This window comes from Procambarus clarkii, chromosome 27, assembly GCF_040958095.1.
Source record: "Procambarus clarkii isolate CNS0578487 chromosome 27, FALCON_Pclarkii_2.0, whole genome shotgun sequence".
NCBI lineage: Eukaryota > Metazoa > Arthropoda > Malacostraca > Decapoda > Cambaridae > Procambarus > Procambarus clarkii.
The window spans coordinates 17,151,391-17,177,767 of record NC_091176.1 but is presented as its reverse complement, the minus strand read 5'-3'; the positions used below and the strand labels follow the sequence as shown (position 1 = coordinate 17,177,767).

Genomic DNA, 26,377 nt, shown 5'->3' with positions numbered 1-26,377 from the left:
AAAAAAATATGGAATGGGAAACATATTAATCGAGGTGGAAACAAAGAGAGAGAGAAGGAAAGGAAGAAAGAGAATGGAAATATAAAAATTTTGAGTTTCTAGGTGGAATATTAAAGGTTTCGATTTTTTCATTAAATAAGCGTACTGCTTGGATCCTCAGTAATTAACCGTAGCAAAAGAGCTTTACCAGAGCTCATTGCTGATTAATTTCCTCTGATGAGATCACAAATTTATTAATTCATTATTTCCTCCTTTTCCCAAAATATCCTCTGATTAATATATTTTCAAGGCTCAAGTTGTAACGTTTTACATACATTAATTTTTGTATAATTTTCCCAATTTGCATAATTTCTGCATAATTTTGCATTCATTAACATTTGCACGATTTTACATACATTACTAATTTTTCGACTTCTAATTTACACATTTTATAATTTTCATCCAGATTTTCAATCTCACTCTCACTCTACATTTATGCACTTTATTTCCTGTCCAGTTTAGAATTCCAAAAATTAAATCTAGTCATTATGAAAGGGGAAATAAACACGACATTGCCTCGTCCATATATATGTCAACAGCTATAATCTTTTGACAACCTGACAGAGGGCAGCTAGAGCCAAGACCTAGTAGGCTGAGATTCACCCTCCTAGACCCAGGAAGGACTGTGATTAACACTATGTATGCGAGGTGCGTGAATGGTCGATGATGTCCTTTAGCATCCAGTGACCTGTAAATATTGGAGAATTGCCACGGCGTGTCGTCTTCACGAAATGGGAAATTGATCAATACCCCAAAAGAACACTAATGGCCTAGAGATCAATGCTGTCTTGATCATGCCACAATATGGTAAATAATCATGACTTGGAAATAGGAGAACGACTTTGGAAACTATCTCCAGCATTTAAGGAAATTCGAAGAAAACAAAATACTTGAAAAAATATTCATGAACTACAAATGAATTCGACCAAGAAAAATACTACGTAATCCCGAACATTTTCACTGACCAGATAACAAATATTGGCGTTGAGAAATTAACAGACCAGAACTTAAAATTGGCCATGGGAACCAGGGATATCATAAGCAACAAAAAGAAAAACAATGATGCTATGCAACACTAATTCTCTAGGCGACAATGCCAGAAATGAAGGCGCTGATTAATGAAGCAGCCACCAACCACTTTCCTCAGCCTAACCAATGCAGACTTAGCACAGTTCAAGACTTAACGCGAAGGAACTATACTATGCACAAATTGATTGATTGATAAAGATTAAGCCACCCAAGAGGTGGCACGGGCGTGAGTAGCCCGTAATGTCACCTCTCACCTCACCTCCACCATCACCGTCTGCTCGTGACACCTCACTTGTCATATAACATTCACCGGCCGCACCCCAAACAGAAACCCCGCTCCTGTGCCGGGCTCACCATAGCCCGTGCTACTTGGAACTTTTTGTTCCACGTAGCGAATCATGAACAACAAACGACAACAAGCCCAAACATCAGCTACCGTCTTCCTGTGCGTTTCAAAGGCTATGAGCATTAAAAGAACTGTATAGCGTTTATTAAATTTTATTGTTCATAGGTATTTAATTTCAATCTTGAATTAAAGCTAATAATTACACGTTGCATTACCTAATATATTAATTCATAATCATTTATATTTCACGAATTATAGCTTATATTATATCCAAAAATAATTGAGCCCTCCCCCTCTCCCCCATAACATTTTACAGAGAAAAAGATGAAAAATAATTGCAACAGCTTACCTGGAGTAAGTGAAGATGAGGACAACGAGGGGAAGAAAGTAGTGGAGGACCATAAGCGCCATAGTGTAGTATTTCCGAAGTGCCTCATCCGGCCACTGTTCCCGGCACACCTCCCGTCCTGACGACTGGTAGATCCGCATGTCTGCGGCAGAAAAAAGGTTGTGTGTGTGTGTGGGCAATTATCTCCTATCTTCTATCCGAGAAGATAGAGTATGGTGGAAATGAGTGTTAAGGAAAAACACCAGTAGTTTCATACGAATATATATATTTTCTATGAAATTACTGTGAAATTAGTGGGACTATGAATTCGTGGGATGATTTCTATTCGCTACTATGATTTCCACTGTGCCTCATACTACTATGATTTCACCGTGCGTTTTACTAACATCAGTTTATCATGCACCATTTGACCATGAATAATCACACGCCATACTGCCAAATGTGGGATGATGGGTGTTTGAAATCTTTGGCGTGTTCCGTTCCTCGGTGCAGAAACATCTACAAAAAATGCTGTTATTGGAAGAGGTCACACACAAGTGTACATGCAGTCAATCCCTCGTTAAGAACTAAAACCCAAGTTATTGTTGAAACATAATAGATAAATTGCGTTTACCAGGAACCAATACGCTTGCATTGTTGGTAACCCTTCTACGTAATCCAAGTACAGTATTCCTCAAGGCTTACAGTTAATTCCTCGTGGTTTAAGGATTAACTACCATGCAATTTGGTGAGCAGCTTCAGGGCACAATGAAAATAGTTTCAGCTGAGTTACGCTCAATCATTTTCATACCGAGTTACAGGTTAACTTGCCCTTTAGTTTACCTCAGGTTGTAGAATCGGTTACGGACGCGAGGTAGAGTGAATCGGGAAGATGTGGGCAGCTGTGTATGTAGCCTCTCACTGTATACCAACACGAGAACTTTAAGAGAACTTTTAGTATACTGTATAGCACAGCGCGAGAAATAATCCACCCCATCATCGCCCTATTCTTATGCATTAAAAGAAATGTTTCACGAGCTTCCTGCATTACCAGATTGCGACGCTCTTTAAAAAAAAACAAAGTGGAGATATTATAGCAAATAGTACACATTTTCCGAGCCATTTGTTTCCAGAGGATTTTAATATGAAATACACAACCTTCAATGTGTTATAGGAAAAGATCTAGCCACTTGATTTAGTTCGGATTGAGAAGGAAAATCAACATTTCGTTAAGAATGTTCGTGTGACAGCTTGTGTTAAGGTGAAGACAGGTAGGTGACGAGAGATGCCGGTCAAGAGGGTCATGTGGTCAATAAGTTAATTAACGAAGATGAGGTACAGAGGCGAGAAGGATGTGATCTGGAAAGGAATATGAAGAGAGAAGAGTAAGCGTATGTGGAAGGGAAAGGGACACGGGATAAGAAAAAAGGTCATTAGTAATAATTGTCATAATCCACTGGCAAGGCGTGTCCGCCTCACCACACACACACACACACACACACACACACACACACACACACACACACACACACACACACACACACACACACACACACACACACACACACGGGGCCTCGTAGCCTGGTGGATAGCGCGCAGGATTCGTAATTCTGTGGCGCGGGTTCGATTCCCGCACGAGGCAGAAACAAATGGGCAAAGTTTCTTTCACCCTGAATGCCCCTGTTACCTAGCAGTAAATAGGTACCTGGGAGTTAGTCAGCTGTCACGGGCTGCTTCCTGATGTGTGTGTGTGTGGTGTGAAAAAAAAAAAAAAAAAAAATAGTAGTTAGTAAACAGTTGATTGACAGTTGAGAGGCGGGCCGAAAGAGCAAAGCTCAACCCCCGTAAAAACACATCTAGTAAACACACACACACACACACACACACACACACACACACACACACACACACACGCACACACACACACACACACACACACACACACACACACACACACAAACACACACACAGTCTGCAGATATGGTCCCCAAGCCTTAAATCACTTACGAAATCTACGACCCGCCCGGGATTCGAACCTCCGTTGCCTGGGATCACCCCCCTCCCCCTCACACCCTGGCTAGCGCTGCAGCTAGGCTGATAGAGCGACCGCCTTCCGTACATGGAGGTCGATGGTTCGAGGCTCCTAGGGGCCCAGGTGAAGGAATTGTTATTATCCACGTATATTGTGCTTGGTAACTTGTATATAAGTGTTTTAACGTAAGTAATTACCAAAGATCCCACGTTACAGCTTCTAGGCATCAATATATATATATATATAAAGCCACCGTAAATGCATTGTCGTTCGTCAGATGTTGTTCCTTACAGCGATCGTTGAGAGTTTACGATCCACGAAATTGCTTCAAATATTTCCTATAAAGAAAACGCCGATATTGGAAAGCTGCATTGCCAAAAGTGGGAGAGAACTACACCGAATAAGGTTCTTGGTGAGAGAATGAACATAAATGGCTCTTTCATTGCAAGCGGAATTGATTACAATTGCAACTTGTTTCTCTTTTACGTGAATTGTATTGTAATTCTTTTTTAAAGTCGAGGAAAAATATATAATTGGTAATGTAATTTTTTTTTTGTTTCTGAGAATTTATGGTGTATTCATCTAACTGTAATCCCCTTGATATGCCTGCAGGGTCGAGCTGCAGTTCCTGAGCGCGTCCTTCTCAACTACGGGCAGATTTACTGTACACCTGTATATATAGTTTGCTTCATTGATATCAAAAGCTAATAATCCTTGCTTCTTGTCTCCAACTTGTATGCAGATTTGGTTTCCCTGACATCACGAAGGCTAATTTAGATAATGAGTAAACCACACACCAGAAGATGAGGCGACGCCCACGACGTTTCGGTCCGTCCTGGACCATTATCAAGTCGAGGATTTACACAAACACACACACACACACACAATCGACTTGATTATGGTCTTGGACGAATCGAAACGTCGTCGTCGTCTCCTCATCTTCTGATATGTGGTTTAGTCATCATGTCTTCAGCCACGTTATTGTGACTCGTCGTCTAAATTAGTTCACATCCATGTCCTTTCGTTCAGCTGTTTCTCGCTCCGAACATTTGCCCATCCACTTGGAACGATCGGTACAAAGATGACCTAATATTTCTTGCATGGCCGATCCCCATTATCCAAGTGGTTGGTATTGTTCATTTACTCCATCCTCATAACCAAACGCTTTGTCCTCATCTTACTTCCAAGTGATGCATAGTCACTCTGGCATCACACTTTCTCCTGATAATTAACTTAACTATAGCTTCTTTGTCCACTTTTTTCGACTCCTTAGATAATTCATCATGATATGTCGTGTTCCACGTTCTTCTACAGGAAAGAGAGATTCAGGTCTTTGAAACTTTCACTAGTTAATTCCTCTAAATTCTCGAACACGTTTTGTTTCATATTTCTACTTTTCCCTCTATGTTTGCTATGTATTTTTTTATGTAAATCTTCCGTGCCAAGACTGTCCAGAATCTCAAGAGAAATGCACATAATTTTGCATAGGGAACGGAAATGTCATTAAAATAGCGTCTCTAGCATTAAGGTTTGGGGCCGTGTCGATATGAAGCCTTTCTTGGTTGCTCTTGATTCTTGTCTCATTAAAATTGTCTGAAGAAAATTGTCTCATTTGCATTATATTTTGCTCCTTGTTTCTTTCTGCCAATGCTTCAACATTCTTAACTCTGAACTTTTCGTTGTTAATTTATAATATCGAGTTTCAGATCATTTCTGAAGACTATTTGAATCCTTTTGTATTATTCCAGTCTGTTTTCGTCATGACCTACGAATAAAACTTGCAATCATAGTCTCCTTGGCCAAGTTTTTAAATATAAAATACAAAAGACTTTATGGATTAAAAATTAAAATACTTTTAAGCAGAAATTTACAATTACCCCCCCCCTTTCTTCCTAAAATTTCCTAACCATAACACACTGGGTTACCAGGCCACCTTTACCAAAAATCCGAGCACTCTACACAAAAATATTTCCTGAACTTACTGTCCACTGAGATCAACAATTATTTTTAATAGCCTGCCATCTACAGCCACTGTTCTCGTATCAAGCAGGAGAGCGATTCTTGTCTCTTTGTCTCCCCGTCACTTTGGTCTACTACGTGGCCAAAGTGATGAGGCCAAAGCCAAAGATGATCTCTTTGCCCACGTGGCTTTGCGCGGTGGTTATCACTAACCTGAGATCTGGTCACAAATCTCAGGTGTTATTAGATTTTCTTCCTGCTCCTAGGCACAGTGATTCAGGTCTTGGCTTGGCTGTGACCTCACCTCAAGTATTGATGTATGACCTATGAGCCCTGATGTTAACAGTACGGTCTCTGACGAATGTACTGCCGGAGGTGACAAGTGAGTACTACGGATTCTGATGAACACAAATGAGGGAAATTATGGACCTTAATGTGTGTAAGACCGATTCTTACGTGTGTATAATGGGTTCTGGCAGGCACACTACGAACGCTGATGTGTGCTTTATGGGCTGTAGCGTGTGTGTGTGTACTCTCAGATGTGTACTACAGGTGCAGATATATGTACTACGGGCCCCTCACATGTCTATAACTAGCCTTTATGTTGGTACAGGCTTGTATATGTGTAATGCGACATGCCACGTGTTAACAACAAGCCCTATTACGTGTACTATGGACCCTCGAGCTTGTACTACGAACCCTCATGTGTGTACTACTATGTACTACTGAAGTATGTACTACTTCATTATAATGCTGTTATAATTATAACTTCGTCATTTGAAAAAAAAGCACAATGGATTTTGGTGAGATATGTAAATACAGTAGGGTACGACCGTAGACTTTATTTAAAATTTTATAATTGTTAAATGATTAAATGACTATCCCTCCCGTAAGATGGGCATTGTTTAGCATCACGTAGCCGATTGTAAATAATCTTCATATAGTCTAGGGAAACTGCAAAAAATACCCTAGACCATATGAAGGGTAGACCCTTCATATAGTCTAGGGTAGCTGCTAAAATTCAGGCGAACCTAAATATGTTAATAAAAATTTAGTTAAAAGTAAATACAGAAGAACTTAAATGGATTAAAAAATAAAACTGACTTTGTAACATGTATTAAGTGTAACTAGGCTTCCATTTCTGTTAGAACAATATTGATCCAAACATTCAGGTATTATTTGAGAGAAATTACAGACTCCCAAATGCCTAAAAGCATAGAATAAGAAACTATAATTTATTTAGATCTGATATCATATGTATACAGGCAGCACACTAGTCAGTGCGACATAGAGATTGACAGGATCAGGTTGGGTTATCTTTGCCTGTGGCAGGTGACCACAAGTGACGAATCTTTAAATCTTGAGCACTCCTATGCAAATTCTGTAAACAAGACCTAGGTCATAATCTCACACAATATTATTGAACGTCCAGCCATTAGACTCTTGAGACCCGTCAGTATGAGGTATTTGCAGCTTTTAAATTACTGTGTTCACTCTCACGATCTTCAAGAAATCTCATAATGCATTCAAAGACTGCCAGTGCAAGATTCTTATCACATGGTCCTGTTTGACTTACAATCCTGCGAAATGGGGAATGTAGTACACCATAACTAGTCCTTGGCAAACCAATGCAACCCTTACACACAGAAATCACAATAGCGTGATGCATCAAATGAACAAATCCACAAGGGCCGTGACGAGGGTACGAACCTACGTCCGGGAGGATCCCAGACGCTGCCTTAATCGACTGAGCTACGACATGATTTGTTTATATCCAACCCTTCATATAGCAACCCGTCCTCCTAAAAGACCGTCACATTTTGATGCATACTTTACGTAAGGTCAAAAATCGTCGAAATGGAAAATGGTAGCGGCTCGCGAAATTGACATACTTTACCGTTTTCTGTTTTGGGTCCTCTGGTATGTTAGGAGAGGGCACTTTAGTACGACAGTTTCTTGACGTTGAGAATCTTTAGAAGGACGGGCTGCATATATGCTCGGGTAGTTGAACTAGTGCACATATACCTACACATGTTAATATTAGTTTTTGCAGCAGTTTTTGGCTGGACTAAGACTGTTTATATTTCCTTTTGTATTATATTATTGTTAACATTATTATTATTACTGTTAATGAGAAAATCAGCTGGAACCATGAGGAGGATTCCAATATTGACCTTCATGCAGGTCGGCGTTCAATCCCCGACCGTCCAAGTGGTTGAGTACGATTCCTTTCCCCCGTTCCATCCTAAATTCTTATCCCGATTTCCCAATGTTATATAGTCTTAATTGCTGAGCGTTTTCCCCTGGTATTGTATGTATGGACCATGATGTGCGGAAGATATGAATCACACACACACACCCACACCTGAAGCGGGACGCACGCACTGTGAGGCGGAACCGAAGAGCTAGAGCTCAATCCCCGCAAGCACAACTAGGTAAGTACACCTGGACTGCACCTGAATGCACATCAGGAGCGATTAAACAACTTTGTGACACAACATCACCATCGGTTCTGTGAAGGCAAATCATGCCTCACAGGACTAATTTAATTCTATGACCAGGCAAGACACAAATCAGGCAAGAGAGAGAGGGCTGGTCAGACTGCATATTCTTGAATTGCCAGAAAGCCTTTGACACAGTACCACATAAGAGACTAGTGCACAAACTGGAGATGCAGGCAGGAGTGAAAGGGAAAATACTCCACTAGATAAGGGAGTACCTAAGCAACAGGACACAGCGAGTCACTGTGAGGGGTGAGGTCTCGGAGTGGCGAGGAGTCCCCAGTGAAGTCCCGCAGGGATCAGTCCTTCGACCTATACTGTTTCTGATATACGTAAATGATCTCCCAGAAGAAGTAGACTCGTTCCTCTCAATGTTTGCTGATGATACAAAAATTATGAGGAGGATCAAGATAGAGGAAGATAGTACGAGGCTACAAGATGATCTAGACAAACTGAAAGAATGGTCCAACAAATGGCTACTAAAGTTCAACCCAAGTAAATGTTAGGTAATGAGACTAGGAGGAGGAAACAGGAGGCCAGACACAGGATACCGAATGCGAGATGAGGTCCTTCACGAAACGAACAGAGAGAAAGATCTAGGAGTTGGTATCACGCCAAACCTGTCTCCTGAAGCCCACATCAAAAGAATGACATCGGCGGCGTATGCGAGGCTGGCTAACATCAGAACTGCCTTCAGAAACCTGTGTAAGGAATCCTTCAGAACCTTGTACACCACATATGTAAGACCAATCCTGGAGTATGCGGCCCCAGCATGGAGCCGTACCTTGTCAAGCACAAGACGAAGCTGAAAAAAGTTCAGAGGTATGCCACTAGCATAATCCTAGAACTAATTGGCATGAGTTATGAGGAAAGGCTGTGTGAACTGCACCTCACGTTACTGGAAGCCAGAAGAGCTCGGGGAAACATGATCACCACATAAAAAATTATCCTGGGAATTGACAGGGTAGACAAGGATTGACTATTTAACACGAGCAAGGTAAAGCAAGTGGAAACTGAGTACCCAGATGAGCCAGAGAGATATTAGAAAGAACTTTTTCAGTGTCAGAGTAGTTAACAAATGGAATGCACTTGGAAGTGATGTGGTAGAGGCAGACTACATTCATAGTTTCAAGTGTAGATGTGATGGAATCCAGTAGGCTCAGGAATCTGTGTATCTGTTGATTGACGGTTGAGAGGTGGGACCAAAGAGCCAAAGCTGAACCCCCTCAAGCACAACTAGATGAGTACAAACACACACACACAAACACACACACACAGTAAAACAAGGTCCAGGAGCTAACAGATCGATCCTGTAAGCACAATTAGTAAAAAGACGCGCACACATATGCGCACACAAACATACACTGAAACATAGTAAAATTTTCCAATGAATACCGATAGATACAGGAACATTTGTGAAGCATTGAAATTTAAATGAGATACAGAATATTTTTTAAGCGTAAGATTAGTATAACGAAAGAATGAAAAAGTAGACAAGTTAGCAGGAAACCATCTCCATCAACAGTTTTGACAAATATTATAAGAAAGATTTAGTGAGGGAATTAATGTCTTAGGCGACCAATGACTAGAAAGGCGAGATACAAGAACTGAAGCCTGATCCTGCAGGTACAAACAGGTTAGTACGTACGCTTCACACACGTCAAGGAACCTCCCTCACGCTCCTTACATTATATATTCTATTAAAATATAAGAGCTTTATACGCAGAGCTTCAGAGACATAATATTAAAGGCTCCTCAGCCGAGCCGCACGACCTCACAGCCAACATTGCTTGAATCCCTCTCATTAAGGCAGTTTACTCATATATCGTAGAATCTCTCGCTAGTGGGTCAGGAAATCCTACTTCTCCCCGGCTCATTATGCCTGCTTTCGTCCCGTCATCAGAGCAAGAACCTGAGTCAACGTTCCCCTGGGACGGCAAGCTTGGATCACGGCATTTGACAAGTGAGCCGGAAATGAAAATCTGCTTTCTTTTAAAAATCATAAATACAGTATTATGGTTTCGTTAGCAAGTTTTAAGGATTGATGGTGGTGAGAGAGAATTTACTTTATGAATGTTTGGAATGGAGAGAAAGCGAGAAAGAGAGAGAGAGAGAGAGAGAGAGAGAGAGAGAGAGAGAGAGAGAGAGAGAGAGAGAGAGAGAGAGAGAGAGAGAGAGAGAGAGAGAGAGAGAGAGAGAGAGAATGGGTGGGAGGAATATGAGGTTAAGAATAATTTGGAACAGTAGTACTACAAAGAATATAAATCGTATGTAATCAAAATAAAGGCAGACAGATGAAAAGAAAATCTTACAGACACATTGAGGCAAAATATTTGTTTCAAAAGAGTCAGCTTGAGTAAAAAGATACTCAGGCTTGTTCGCATTTGTGTTCCTCACGTGTGCCCCAAAGAATGAGGTGATTTGATAAAATACCATGCCCATGATTACCATCAGAGTGCCGGCGGGATGATGGGGAATTTGACTCGGCTACCATCATCTTTGTCCGGTCGTGATGGTCGAGTGGTTAAGGGGTCCTGTACACCAGTTGAAAAGTGCTCCTGGTAGTATGGGTTCGAGTCCCTTCTGGGGGGTGAGTTTTCAGTTGCATATATGCTTGGGGACCATTCAGGCTTGTTCGCATATATATAAGATCCGGTAGTGACAATACTGATTACTATAAATCATAATAATTCGCAAAATGAAGAATAAATCGTTAAATTGTTCTTTCTGAATGTCAATCTTTTTGAGAAATATATATTACTAATAGTATAATAACTAATATTAATTGTTATTTGCCTTAATATTGATTATTTGTTTTACTACTCTTGGTATTATTGTTATTATTAATATTATTATTATTATTATTATTATTATTATTATTATTATTATTATTATTATTATTATTATTATTATTATTGTTGAACAAATCTACAGGAGCCGTGAAGAGGGTTCGAACCTATGCCTTGGGTGTTCCCAGACATGCTCTAGTTTACTGCGCCACGACATGATCAAAAGAACTGCAACCTGGGGTACTACTGCACCCCTCAAGGATCCCGAGGCTTCCACTGAAGCCGAACCGGGTTCAGTATTGAAAAAGGGGCATCAGAGCTAGAGCTACTGGACGACACAGCCCGAGTGCATGGGGGGAATTTTGTGAAATCCCGGATAAGATTCAGTAGAAGCCTCGGGATCCTGTACCACCAGGTTGCAATTCTTTTGACTATGTCGTGGCGGAGTTCACTAGAGCGTATCTGGGAAAACCCAGCGCATAGATTCGAACCCTCATCACGGCACCTTTGGATTTGTTCATTGAGATATCACGATAATGTGATTTTTCTCTGTGTATTATTATTATTATTATTTTATTGTTTATTTCTTGTATTATTACTATTAATAACAATGACATTAATAGCAAGTAAGAAACATCACTCAATACACTTACCATTTTTCTCTCTGGTTATCTGCCTCTCTCTCTCTCTCTCTCTCTCTCTCTCTCTCTCTCTCTCTCTCTCTCTCTCTCTCTCTCTCTCTCTCTCTCTCTCTCTCTCTCTCTCTCTCTCTCTCTCTCCCCCTCCCTTCGCATCTCTCAACCTCTCCTTCCCTCCAGGTGGGATCACCTACCAGTGGGGTCGAGGCCGGAGAAGACAGCAATAGGGAGGGTGGTGAAGAGCGCGAGCCCCCACACCAGAGCAATGATGACCTTGGCCTGCAGGCGGGTCATACGAGGCCGCAGGGGGTAGATGATGGCCAGGTAGCGGTCCAGGCTGATGGCCACCAGCGTGTAGGCCGAGACGAAGATTGAGATGGCCTGGGAGATAGGAAAACAAAGTGGTACCGTAGTTAGGTAAATTGATCTATGAGAGCCTTAGAGTAGGTGCAGTAAATGACACTATGGATGTAGCAAAAGAGCTCTGGTATTAAAGAGAGTGGAGTTGTTTGGTTTTTGGTGTGGAATTAAAGATTTATTAGGACTAATACATGACATAAACTTAGTATCTCTATGGCTAGTGTATAATATCAGCAGCATCTTCAACAGGTTCGCCTTGCTCACAGGGACAGCAGTTCATATGCAAGGAAAAATAGATTTAATAAAAGGTTTTTATGTGAGGTGGACTTCACTATAGGGCTAGAAGGATTGTCCTCACCCTAAAACAAAAGGAGTGGGCCTTATTCCTAGATCCAGAGTGACAGGTCTCACCCTTAGATCCAGAGGGGGTGGTCCTCACCCTTCTAGTAGGCACTAGTTTCACCCAATTTAAACACAACTTCCAGCGAATTACTTTAGGACACCAATTCCAGCACGAAATCCAATATGTCTCCCTGGGAGGTTCCAATCCCAGAGTAATTCTGAGGCAGTTGCAGTCCATACCAAGTGACTCATCTGAGGGTTCGCCAAGTTCTCCAATTGTGGCAACAGTTTCTGGAACTTGTCTCAAGATAGATTTTTATCTTCCCGCTCATGGATAGCTACATCCGCCCCACTCACACAACGGTTTGGTATCGAAAGTTTATTTTAATTGCTGATAAATAACTTATTGTTATTAATACATTCCTCTAAGTGCATTTCAGGATCATGAGGTCATGATAATTGTTCAAGTTACTATGTAGGGTCTACGGTTCAGGTGAGGGGATATAAACACCAAGCGAACAATTCATAAGCATAATAGATGAAGTTTCTCACCTGTCTACTCTTGACTTCTCATTAATGACTGGACTCACACCATCAGAGCAGTAAACAAAAAATAACTCCGCTTTGCTTCTTTTAAAAATAAACAAATAATCTAATAGAAATTTTCATCAGGATTACTGATAAAAAATCTTCAAGTTATTGGCAATATTTCGCTACGGAAAGTTTTCGGGCACTTCCGAGAAATGTTTAAGGAAAATTTCAAAGTTTTATCTTATAGTTTGTAAGATATTCACAGCAAAAATGGTGCCCCTAATATGAATTTTAAAGTTAAAAGGAGCAAGAGTAATATAATCCCGGTCGATGCTGCATGAAAATGTTTTGCAAGAGTCAATAGCAACTCTCTACTCTCAGTCAACTGCTACTAACTACTAACAACTTTTTTATAATTTTTTTCACACTCACCCACACCCAGGAAGTAGCTCGTAAGAGCTGTCTAACTCCCAGGTACCTATTTACTGCTAGGTAACAGGGACATCAAGGTGAAAGAAACTGTCCCATTTTGTTTGTTTCTCGCCGTGTGTGTGTGTGTGTGTGTGTGTGTGTGTGTGTGTGTGTGTGTGTGTGTGTGTGTGTGTGTGTGTGTGTGTGTGTGTGTGTGTATCACACTGTCAATACTGTCAATACTGTCACTTAATGGCAGTATTGAGTGCCGTGTGCGAAGCAATTATGGAGTACACAGAGAGTATCTTTGTAAGACATAATTGGGGCAACAACAGACGTGACGGTGTCTCCACATAGTGTACTCTCGTCTTAGTGTTTCTCCCGGGTCAACACCTCGGGATATCTTCGGCCAAACTTACTTGACTCGCTCACCAATATATTTAAAATTATCGTTGATAATTTTAACGTCGTTAATTTATATATATATATATTTCTTTGCTCATTTATTCGTCATTTATTTTGGAATTAGTGATAAAAAAAGATCAAGATGCAAAAATGATGAGTTAAGGTTTAAGAAGGTAAAGGGAGAAAGATGGGCGATGGGGCAAAAAGGATGTTGGGGCAAGAACTGGGATGTGGGGTAAGAAGGGTGATGGGACAGTAAGGAGGAAAGAACAGGAAGGGTGAAGAGGTAGGGCCGATGAAGAAAAGGTAGGGTAGGTAACCTACCTCTTGAAGAGGTGGAGAGTGAAGAGAGTGAACAATTAGGGGACAGGAAGATGAAAAAGGCAGAAAGGGAAATGGGCAGACAGGGCGTAAAGTTAGAAAGGGATCACGGACTAGTGATCAGAGAGCTCGGCCTTGTATTATCCCGGTCCGAGATTGAATCCCCGATGATCCAAGTGAAGAAGATGCTACATCCTTACCTAAGAAAACACAGCAATATGTAACCAAATTTGTTATTTTACTGTTCAGGAGGGAAGAGAGCGACGTATTAATAACCAATTACATCAAAGTATTTGAAAAAAAAACACATAAGGAACCTTGTATTCCTCTGGCTACAAATAGAATTAGAAGGACACATGTAAGCAGGTAAAAGCAAGACACTAGAATACCTACAAGTGATATGTGATAAAATATTTACTCTTAAATCCCTCTGTGTACTCTAGAATCGCTCCAGAGAATGTAGTTGTGCCAATGTAAGGAATCAAAAAAACTTTAAGACAAATTCGAGTGATGTGCAAAAGAAAACGGGCTTCTAAGAACTTTCACTGTAAAACATTAGATAGCCACCTATAGTGAAGGGGAAGGGAACTATCAGGAGAAAGAGCTAAGCCTTCACGACAACATTGCACTTGGAAGGAATTAGGAGAAGGATTTGGGATAGGACGGGGTTGGGAAGGAATAGTGCCTAACCACTTGGATTGTCGGCATGAAGCGAAACCATCGGTCTACCGTCTAGCAAAAGTGGAAGGGATTCACATATAGGGAAGCACACGGTCACAAACATTTTAACGAATCTCACAAAAAGTATAACTTGAGATTCAATTAAATGAAACCCGATAAGACTATACCCATAGTTCTGTTGTTAAGTCATTTGAAAACTCTCGTTAATTACTCAGGTGCGTGGAGATAAGAAGACATTTTCCTTGCGGTGTCGTAATAGAGACCGAGCCAGTGTTCTCGCAGCCTTTCCTCGTTGCTCACTCCAACCAATTGGGCTGGACGGTTGAGCGACAGTCTCGCTTCATGCAGGTCGGTGTTCAATCCCCGACCGTCCAAGTGGTCGGGGATATCTCACCATTTCTTCCACCCGTCCCATCTCTGGCACTTTCCCCTGATAATTCCTTCCCTCCTCGTTGCTCAGCTTGCCAAGTTAGGTGTCCCATTTTGAAACAAATCTTTGAAGATTTTCCTAATTTACTATCGTCTTTTATTAAATAGGGAATTACACCTGTTGCCATCATATTCAAGTAGAGGACTAACATAGGTGTTAGGCATAACAAACCTTTGCATAAGTGTTTAGCAATGCTTGTTATGTGTTCTATATCATGAACATTGCCACAAATCTTAATTTATTTGCCACTCAATCTTACAACTGCTCAATCTTTTTGCTTCTAAATTTCTGACAAACCCGGATGATAATTGATTATCTCCTGACGAATGTGAAAATCTTGTACGTTCCCACTGGTCAGGTGGGACTTAAAGGTTCATATATAAAATGCTAACCACCATTACATGGTGCTTGTCTTATAGTAACCAGCCTGAAGCCATCATCACCGCCACTCTTCTGGCCAAAAAGGTGTCCAGCAGCTGGACACCCTCATAAATACTGTCCAGCAGTATCCTCCCCCTTGATAGAGGCCGCGTAGTTAGGACCGACGGTTAAATGCGAGCTCAGTACACAATATATCCTTTTACGACCAAAGATCACATTCACTCCAAAAAATCTACCACTTACGGATTATTCATGTCCGTGCCACCTCTAGGACGGCTTAATAAAAAAATAGGGCTCAGTAATTTAAAGAAGGAGTTTGAGTGAGAATAAATCTAAGCGTTTTCTGCTGGGGCCAAAGATCTTCAGGAGAAATATAAGGAAAATATAGCAGAAGAGACACAATATCTGTTATCCTGAGATCATGACGAAATACATAATTATCTCATCAAGAACACCTGCTGTGTTTGGCATGGCGACAACTTCGTTCAATGTCACCTTCCCGGCAAATTAATTAATCATCAGTGTGGCGAACACGTGCAGGTGAGCAGCCGTCTGCCTCACATCCTCACTTTGATACGTTACTCGTCCGAGGCTGGAGAGTTCCCTTACAGGAGCCTTCGATGCATAAGTATCTTGATGCATTTATTAACAGAAACAAATAGGTTTTAGTGTTTGGGCTTCTGATTCCTCCCTATTAGATAAGATGTGTTCATGTGGGTGGTTTCAGTACCTGTTTCTAATTGTAGTTTTCTCTTGACTTTGAAGTGTCTCTCTTGACTTATTTACAATCTGTCTGTCAATTTTCGAAAGTTAGCCCTTTCCTCTCTTTCCTTCGAAATCTCTCTCTCTCTCTCTCTCTCTCTCTCTCTCTCTCTCTCTCTCTCTCTCTCTCTCTCTCTCTCTCTCTCTCTCTCTCTCTCTCTCTCTCTCTCTCTCTCTCTCTCTCTCTCTCTCTCTCTCTCTCTCTCTCTCTCTCTCTCTCTCTCGCTCTCTCTCTCTCTCTCTCGCTCTCTCTCGCTCTCTCTCGTTCGAACGGTCATCAATGCATCATTGTTGTCTCAGCTTTATTATTCTAGCTATACGTACTGGTCTTACTGTTCCTGGCTGCTGTTGTTTTTCTCATTCCAGAAGGAGGAGATAGCACTCATGTTAAATAAAACAAAATTAAATACATAGGGGAAAGATACAGATAGATAAAGATGGAAACTCTCCTAGGAACACAACCAGTTCCCACTCTCACCCACACACCTGTCATCCCAATACACCTATGCATCCACTCACAAACCTGTCATTCCAACACATACCTTCACATCCACTCACAAACCTGTCATTCCAACACATACCTTCACATCCACCACTATACCTGCCATCCCAACCACATACATACGCATCTACTCCACACACCTCTCATCCCAATCACACACCTACGCATTCACCCCACACACCTGTCATTCCAACAACACATTGACGCGTCCATCCACACACCTTCGTACTCCATAAATTTATAACACGCTCTCATTCCTCCACATATCCAATCAGACACCACACACATCCTCCCACATGCCCAACCACTACCGCAAACGCCAAATTCACATTCTCACACCCCCCACTCACCCCGACACACCCATACAACCCTACACACCCATGCACCCCACGACACCAGCAATGCACCGGAACATCGACATATTAAACAAACAATAATTAACCCATTGTCCCCACCGATTCACTGCCCCTTGGACATGGTTGAAAAAAAGAATGGTTTTCACTTTCAAATTTCAGCTGTTCAACTTAGTACTCAACAAGTATGTCAATAAGGGTGATCAAACGCGGAATGAATTTTACATGTAATTATTAATGCATTAGTTAAATATTTATTTCTAATGTTGTAGTTTGTAGATACGGTGGATGCTGCCATTTAAATTAATGACGGAATCAATGAATTCTGTTTTGGATTAGTTGAAATGCTCTCGGTAATGTTTGATGCGGGTTAGTGGCTTCCATTAGAGTTTTTTTTGTTGTTGTGTGTGTGTGTGTGAGTGTGTGTGTGTGTGTGTGCGTGTGTGTGCGTGTGTGTGTACTCGCCAAGATGTACTTCCATGAACTTGCAGTATTGAACGTTCGCCTTAGAACTAAGCCATTCGAAGCCTTAGTCGTATTTATATGTGTATGTCTCTTCTGCATCATGTATTAATACAACACCCTGCTCCCCCCAAAAAATAGTAAACATAATAATTAAACGCTTCTTCGGTACGTTTCATGCAATTGAAGAAAACCTAGATAGTTTAGAATTACAATTGCGTTCATCTTATTCCAATATTCCTCAGTCATCTCTGTCTCTGTCTGTCTGTCTGTCTGTCTCTCTCTCTCTCTCTGAACACCCACCTGAGAGTAGTTGACAATGATGCAGAGTCCCTCACCGAAGGGCCAGTACTGGAGCACGATGATGGAGGCTACGGAGAAGGGGACACAGAACACCATGCTGAGGAGATCCCCGACCGCCAGGTTGGCGATAAAGAGGTTGGTTACGGTGTGCATCTTGCGGTTGGAAGCGACGGTGTAGAGGACGAGAGAGTTGCCCAGGAGAGCTAACAGGAAGATAGAGGCGTACACGAGGTATATGAGCGGCATGTAGGCGTAGTCGGAGGGGACACATACACCGGAATAGAAGAGGACGTCCAGCTCCTCCTGGGAGATGTTGCAGTACTCGCAGTGGGTGTACTCCGGCAGCAGGAGTCTCTCGTTCAGCCACAGCTCGGTCTCATTGGGTCGGTACAGAAGACTCAGAATCTCTTCGTCGCATCGCTTAAGGATTTCCTCGACACTGTTAGGTTTTCTGTTAAGGGTGAAGGACTCCAGGTGCAGAGTGGTGGTCCCTTCCCCAACGACAGACGAATTCGCTTCCATACTGAAGTTAACAGAGATAAACTTTGCCTGTCTGACATAATCTACAAGCATAGTTTGTTGGTGTCTATAGCACAGAATGCCTGAGCGGATTTTGGCTTTCGTTTATTTCTGGTATACATCCTTTCGTGTTTTGTCGTGCTCGTTCGTAGGAGCCCAAGAGTGAGAGGGATATCATCGAAAAACTATTTAAGTTGTACCTACACTACTAATTTCATGAACAACGTTGAGGTTATCTTAACTTTTAATATTAACTTAAACTGCTGATTCCAAGAAGAAATTTCTTCTTTGCCTTTACGGTGAGTTTCTTTTTTTGGGGGGGGAAGCTATTTTTAGACTTTTTCTCGTCAGTATAGTGCGTAGACTGTTTTCTTTATTGTGTTGCATAAACTCTGTCTATTCTCGTTGATTAACAGTCTTAGACATCCTCTGGAAAGACAAATAAATTTATTAGTTTATTACGGGTATTTAATGATTAGGACATTTGTTGCTCATTAATAAAGAGTTTCAACTTAACGTTTTCACTTAATTTATTTACCCAAATTTACTTCACTTCTCTTCCTCGATCTGCCTCATACACCGCTGCAACAGACCTTCCTCTACCTTCTCCTTCCCACTTAACACTCTCACCAATGTCCCTCACTCACCTCTCTCCCTCACATCTCTTCCTTACCGTGCTTCCTCAACCTTCTCTCACTCCTCTCCTTTGTCATACTTCCTCACACTTATCCATCACCGTTACCCCTCACCTTTCTACGTCACCCCGCTCCCTCAGACCTGTTACTCACTTTTCTTCCTCAGAACTCCTCCTAATCATTCTTTCTCACCTTTCTCCCTCACTCCTATCTACAATCACTCTCTCTCACTCTCCCCTCTGCTTCACCCTCCCTTTCACTCCTTTTTATCTATTTATTTATATACAAGAAGGTACATTGGGTTAGAGAGAATACATAGCATAGTATTTACTATCTTGTAAAGCCACTAGTACGCGCAGCGTTTCAGGCAGGTCCTTAATCTAACAGATAATTTTAAGTACGTAAATTCTAGCAGAATTCTAGCTTTTTCTGGTACCTGTCAGCATCTTCTAAATACCGGACAAGGAAGAAAAGGAAGAGTAGGAGGAGGAGGAGATAAATAGTTTCCCTGTAAACCTCATTCAAGAAATGTTTGATAATGCTTTATAACACAAAAATATACGTGTTCTGAACAAACAAAAGCTAAATAATGTAATTGTTCTCCATTTCACTGAACACAAAAGATTACATATTCTCCACTTCAAAAAACACAAAAAGATACATGTTCTTCACTTCACAAAACACAAAAACTTGACATCAACTTGAGAAATATATTTGTTCTCAATTTAAGAAAACACAAAAAGATATTTGACATCAACTTGAAAAATATATTTGTTCTCAATTTCAGAAACCACAAAAATATATTTGTTCTCAATTTCAGAAACCACAAAAATATATTTGTTCTCAATTTCAAATAACGATACATATTCTCCACCATAAAAACGTGAACGATGATGGTTTTCCTTTTTATGAAACAAAAGGATAATTGTTCGCATAAAAATGCAAAAAGATACTTGATATCTTAATAAAATGCAAAAAGATACTTGATATCTTAATAAAATGCAAAAAGATACTTGATATCTTAATAAAATGCAAAAAGATACTTGATATCTTAATAAAATACGAAAAACACATATTCTCTATGTAAGAACATAAAAACAGAAGAATTAAGGAAATTACAGGTCTATTGACCTATTCGAAGCAGTTCCTTTATATAAATATATCCACTCAAACTCATTCATATATATATTTAACCGACGCTTGAAAAAAATCATTTTATCTCACGTCAATTATGTTACCCAGTAATTAGTTTTTCAAATTATTTTTTTTCTTGAAATATTTAATACGTTAATTTCTCCTTTAGTAATAACCTTTTATCCATTCATATTCTTCAGTCATGTTATTCCTAACTCTTCGACTTTCTAGAGAATGTCAATTGAATTTTTTAACTTCTTCGTGCAAAAGGTTTCGAATTCCTGGGAGTTCCCTTGTCATCCTTCTCTGAACTCGTGAAAGTGTAGTCATGTGAATTTTATAGTTTGGCGACCAAAACTGAACTTATAATCTAACTGAGACCCACTAGGGGAAGACAATGCATGAAAAAATTATATGTATGATTGCTAACACTTCTAAAAAATAAATTGCAGTGTCTTTTTGCCTAATTTCGAAAAAGAGAAATTCATATATTCATATTTGAATTATTCTGAATTCATTGACTTTTTGGCTTTTGATCCATATAACTCAAGACTCTCATATCTTTTTCAAATTCAGACTGTAATTTCAGAACTATCCATCAGATATCTGAAAACTTCTATCATCAGTGCCAAGCTTCAGAACCCATTGTTTTTAAACCACATTTGCCATTCTTTAGGCAACTTCTATTCAGATTTAAAAAGTTTATCTTCATCGTCTAGAAGCAATCTACATTGCTTTTTTCGGAATTAATTTATCGCTGATTATATGTATTATCCCCCAATTTCCAAATATTGCTGTTCAATACCGTATATATATATATATATATATACACACACACACACACACACACACACACACACACACACACACACACACACATATATATATATATATATATATATACATATATATATATATATACATATATATATATATATATATATATATATATATATATATATATATATATATATATATATATATATATATATATATATATATATATGTCGTACCTAGTAGCCAGAACGCACTTCTCAGCCTACTATGCAAGGCCTTATTTGCCTAATAAGCTAAGTTTTCCTGAATTAATATATTTTCTCTAATTTTTTTCTTATGAAATGATAAAGCTACCCATTTCATTATGTATGAGGTCAATTTTATTTTTTTGGAGTTAAAATTAACGTAGATATATGACCGAACCTAACCAACCCTACCTAACCTAACCTAACCTATCTTTACAGGTTAGGTTAGGTTAGGTAGCTGATAACGTTAGATTAGGTTAGGTTAGGTAGGTTAGGTAATCGAAAAGACATTACTTCATGAAAACTGCTTATTAGGCAAATTGGGCCTTGCATAGTAGGCTGAGAAGTGCGTTCTGGCTACTAGGTACGACATATATATATATATATATATATATATATATATATATATATATATATATGTATATATATATATATATATATATATATATATATATATATATATATATATATATATATATATATATATATATTAGGCCAAAAAGTGCGTTGTGGCTACTAGGTACGACATATATATATATATATATATATATATATATATATATATATATATATATATATATATATATATATATATATATATATATATATATATATATATATATATATATATATATATATATAGGTAAACAGCAGAGGTTGGTGGACAAAGGTCGGTCACTCCATTTTCATCGGCTCCCAACTCCAAGTTATCTCTATTTATAAATATTTGTTTACTGAGAAAAAAACGATGCCGTGATCCAATTAGGAGATCTCTCCCAATACCGCGAGCCTCTACCTTTCATACAACACAAAATGAATGTTGTTTTCCCACAAAAATTAAACAAAAGTAGGGCAATTTTCTTGAAATATAAGCACATCAAGTTTGAGGAATATGCGGTCAAGTTTCTTTAGGGCCGGGATGGAAGGGCGCAAAGTTTTGGGAAGTTATTGGAGGGAAGAAATATGCGAGAGTGAGAGCAAGAGAAAGGGAGATGGGAGAGAGAGAGAGAGAGCTTCACATGCAAAATGAGTCCAGTCCTTCTGTGCGGTTGGGCGCTCAGCAACCCACTATGCTGAGCACCCAAGTAGCATAACGAACCACTTTCGCCGTTCTTGGAAGACAGAAAAGGTTTTCCTGCTGGATACATTCTACCTTAATGGCCACGTCTGTTGTAGAACATCATATAATCAATAAATCCATGTGTATCTGGAGAGGCGAGATCCATGGAACCTGAAGTGTGGGGGGAAAGGGTGATCACTGTGTGTGTGTGTGTGTGTACTCGACTGGTGGTGCTCACCGAGTTGTGCTTGCGGGGGTTTAGCTCTGGCTCTTTGGTCCCACCTCACAGCTGTCAATCAACTGGTGTTCAAATTCCTGAGCGTACTGGGCTCTATTATATCTATATTTGGAACTGTGTATGGAGTCAGCCTCCACCACATCACTGCCTAATGCATGTGATCTGTTGTGTGTATGTGTGTGTGTGTGTGTGTGTGTGTGTGTGTGTGTGTGTGTGTGTGTGTGTGTGTGTGTGTGTGTGTGTGTGTGTGTGTGTGTGTTGGTGAGTATGTGTGGGCTACAGAGAGTGTATGGAGGGAAGACGAATGTGTGGAAAAGTGACCAATTTTTAAAGTGAAGAGATTTGTTTATGGAGAAGAAATCATTATTTGATGACAAGAAACCGTTGCTGGCGGAAAGTAATAAACCTTACTATCAGGAGAAAACGCCATACGATTACGACTATATAACACTTGGAAGGGATCAGGATAAAGATTTGGGATGTGACAGGGTGAATGGAATGGTGCCCAACCACTTGGACAATTGGGGATTGGACACCGACCTGCATGAAGGGAGAACTTCGCTCTACCGTCCCAGAAATCACGGGAAAACATAGACCTTTCTACCAGTGGATAGGAGAGAATTTTCACTCTGTATTTTCTCTATGTCTCTGAAAGGAAAGTATTGACTGGATTGTTCATGGAGAGGTCATTTCATGTTGAGAGCAGAGCATATGTGTGCGAGGAATAGCGAGAAAAGAGAAAGTAATAATGACAGACTGAATATAATTTTGGGAATAAAATTTCCACCATCTGGTCTAATAACAGAGAAAGAGAGAGAAAGAAAGTGCATTAAAGTCATTGAAAGATTCCATTGGAAGCATGGAAATTTGGTCAAATTTGGATGTATTGTTGGTCAAAATTGGATCCTCTTTCGAAATAAGGCGAAGAGAGAGAAGGAGAGAGAAAGAGAGAGAGAGTCTACATTATGAAATGCAAATGTTGGAATGGTTATATGGAGAAACTGACTTTCTTATAGTACTAGAAAAGTGACACTTTTTTGGTAGAATTAAACTCACCAGAAAAAAAAAAACTATATTGGGTTTTGCATTATACTGACCAAGGTTCCTCATGCGTCCAACCTCTGCTTACTTGTAATATGAGATGAGTTTATAAGATTGTTAAGGGGTTCAATATATTTATTGACTAAGTAATTTCATATTGAAAGTATTCTTGGCCACATTCCCAACCCTTAATCACCATGCATACCATTCAGATGGTTAAGATGTTAAATAAGAGCTAAGATGGTTACTGTGATGGAGAGTGTGTAAGAAAGATGGTTACATAAATGAAGATAGTGAACATGGTTACAGTGATGAGGATAGTAAGTAGTGAAAATGTGGCGTCCGCAACCCGAGCAACGCCTGACTCCCCCCCCCTTAGTATTAACACATATTAGATTCCCAGCCCACACATGAGAAGACTGAGTGACGACGCTGCATATGAATGTATGTTAGAATTTTCTATATATCTAGGCTTAAGATTGATTAAATTAGGTGTTTTCGTTCTACTAACAGTTACTTGAATTTGCAATACCTGCATGAAGCATTTGGACAGGTGGGACTTCAAGGAAAAAAATGATATGTTGTGAATCACTCTAAAGTGTTATCATTCATAAACAGAGGCGGTGGGGGTGGGGTATATATATATATATATATATATATATATATATATATATATATATATATATATATATATATATATATATATATATATATATATATGTCGTACCTAGTAGCCAGAACGCACTTTTCGGCCTACTATGCAAGGCCCGATTTGCCTAATAAGCCAAGTTTTCATGAATTAATATATTTTCTCTAATTTTTTTCTTATGAAATGATAAAGCTACCCATTTCATTACGTATGAGGTCAATTTTTTTTTATTGGAGTTAAAATTAACGTAGATATATGACCAAACCTAACCAACCCTACCTAACCTAACCTAACCAATCTTTATAGGTTAGGTTTGGTTAGGTAGCCGAAAAAGATAGGTTAGGTTAGGTTAGGTAGGTTAGGTAGTCGAATAACAATTAATTCATGAAAACTTGGCTTATTAGGCAAATCGGGCCTTGCATAGTAGGCATAGAAGTGCGTTCTGGCTACTAGGTACGACATATATATATATATATATATATATATATATATATATATATATATAAACAATCTTTGGACAACACCCACCAGTGGGACTCGAACCCAGAAAGCACAACTACCTTCCAGTAGCTGGCATAACTAGTATGCTTTAACCCACTACGCCATCAGACCTTACAAAAGAAGTAGATAGTTCGAGATATATATATCTCAAACATCTCTACCTCCCGAAGGCACCAGATGAGTGAGGGGTCAGTCTGCAATTTTCGTCAAGCCACTGTCAATGTGAGAGAACTCGTGTCCAGCTTATAAGCCTATACTTGCATAAACCACAAGTGAAGATTAACAATCTTTGGGCTTATAAGCTGGACACGAGTTCTCTCACATTGACAGTGGCTTGACGAAAATTGCAGACTGACCCCTCACTCATCTGGTGCCTTCGGGAGGTAGAGATGTTTGAGATATATATATCTCGAACTATCTACTTCTTTTGTAAGGTCTGATGGCGTAGTGGGTTAAAGCATACTAGTTATGCCAGCTACTGGAAGGTAGTTGTGCTTTCTGGGTTCGAGTCCCACTGGTGGGTGTTGTCCAAAGATTGTTTATCTTCACTTGTGGTTTATGCAAGTATAGGCTTATATATATATATATATATATATATATATATATATATATATATATATATATATATATACGATCACAAAAACACTGATCCAAGTATGCAGAATAACCACATGTGAAAAATAGAAAATGCTTAACGCTTTTTCGGCTAATTCGCCTTCATCAGAGCATAGTAGAATGACTATATTGGGTTTTATATATATCAAAGTAGAAAGTTTCTACTGTGCTCTGATGAAGGCGAATTAGCCGAAAAAGCGTTAAGCATTTTCTATTTTTCACATGTGGTTATATATATATATATATATATATATATATATATATATATATATATATATATATATGGCACAACTCTCCTAAACACGAGAGTTAAGTATACAACTTTAGAACACTTTCCCACCAGGAGACTCGAACCCTAGCCAGCACAGAAGCCTTGCAGCAACTGGCATAACAGGTACGCCTTAACCCTCTGCACCACCGCTCAGACCCTTAAAAGATATATATATATATATATATATATATATATATATATATATATATATATATATATATATATATATATATATATATATATATATATATATATATATATATATATATATATATATATATATATATAAGTACAAATGCAATGCATATTAAGAATGAAAGTTACGTTATCGTGGTCGAAACTTATGTATAACAAATATTTGTAATCAAACTTCGATTAAATTCCTATCCATTGATCCATATCATATGCCACGTGAGAAGGAACACAGCCACTCCAGATCAGACCAGTTCAGGTCAGGTCAAGTCAGGTCAAGTGAGACGAGGTGAGGTGAGGTGAGGTGAGGACAGGGTAAGATTAAGTCAAGGAAGGAGGATGGTGATAAACACCAGCCATCTTATCTCCCTGATATAAATACTGAACTCTTTCCGTGTATTCATCCTTATATTGCAAATAACGTTTTTGCGTTTTGTCTTCACCCTGACCTTGGGCGCCTGACCGCTGGGTGGACAGCGCTATGGATTCGTAGTCCTGAGGTTCCGGGTTCGATCCCCGGTGGAGGCGGAGACAAATGGGCAAAATGTTTTCTTCACTCTGATGCTCCTGTTACCTAGCAGTAAATAGGTACCTT

At 39.5% G+C, this 26,377-nt stretch overlaps 1 protein-coding gene across 1 annotated transcript in view; it reads right to left on the bottom strand.

Moving 5' to 3' along the window:
• LOC123753587 (RYamide receptor) overlaps positions 1-26,377 on the bottom strand; it is a 111,628-nt gene that overhangs the window by 16,215 nt on the left and 69,036 nt on the right. Inside the window, exons 2-4 of the mRNA XM_069332114.1 lie at positions 17,906-18,853; positions 11,856-12,042; positions 1,764-1,905 (exon numbers count right to left, since the gene is read on the bottom strand). Coding sequence (XP_069188215.1) covers positions 1,764-1,905; positions 11,856-12,042; positions 17,906-18,478 — 902 coding nt within the window. The 5' untranslated portion in view covers positions 18,479-18,853. The remainder of the gene's footprint in view (positions 1-1,763; positions 1,906-11,855; positions 12,043-17,905; positions 18,854-26,377) is intronic.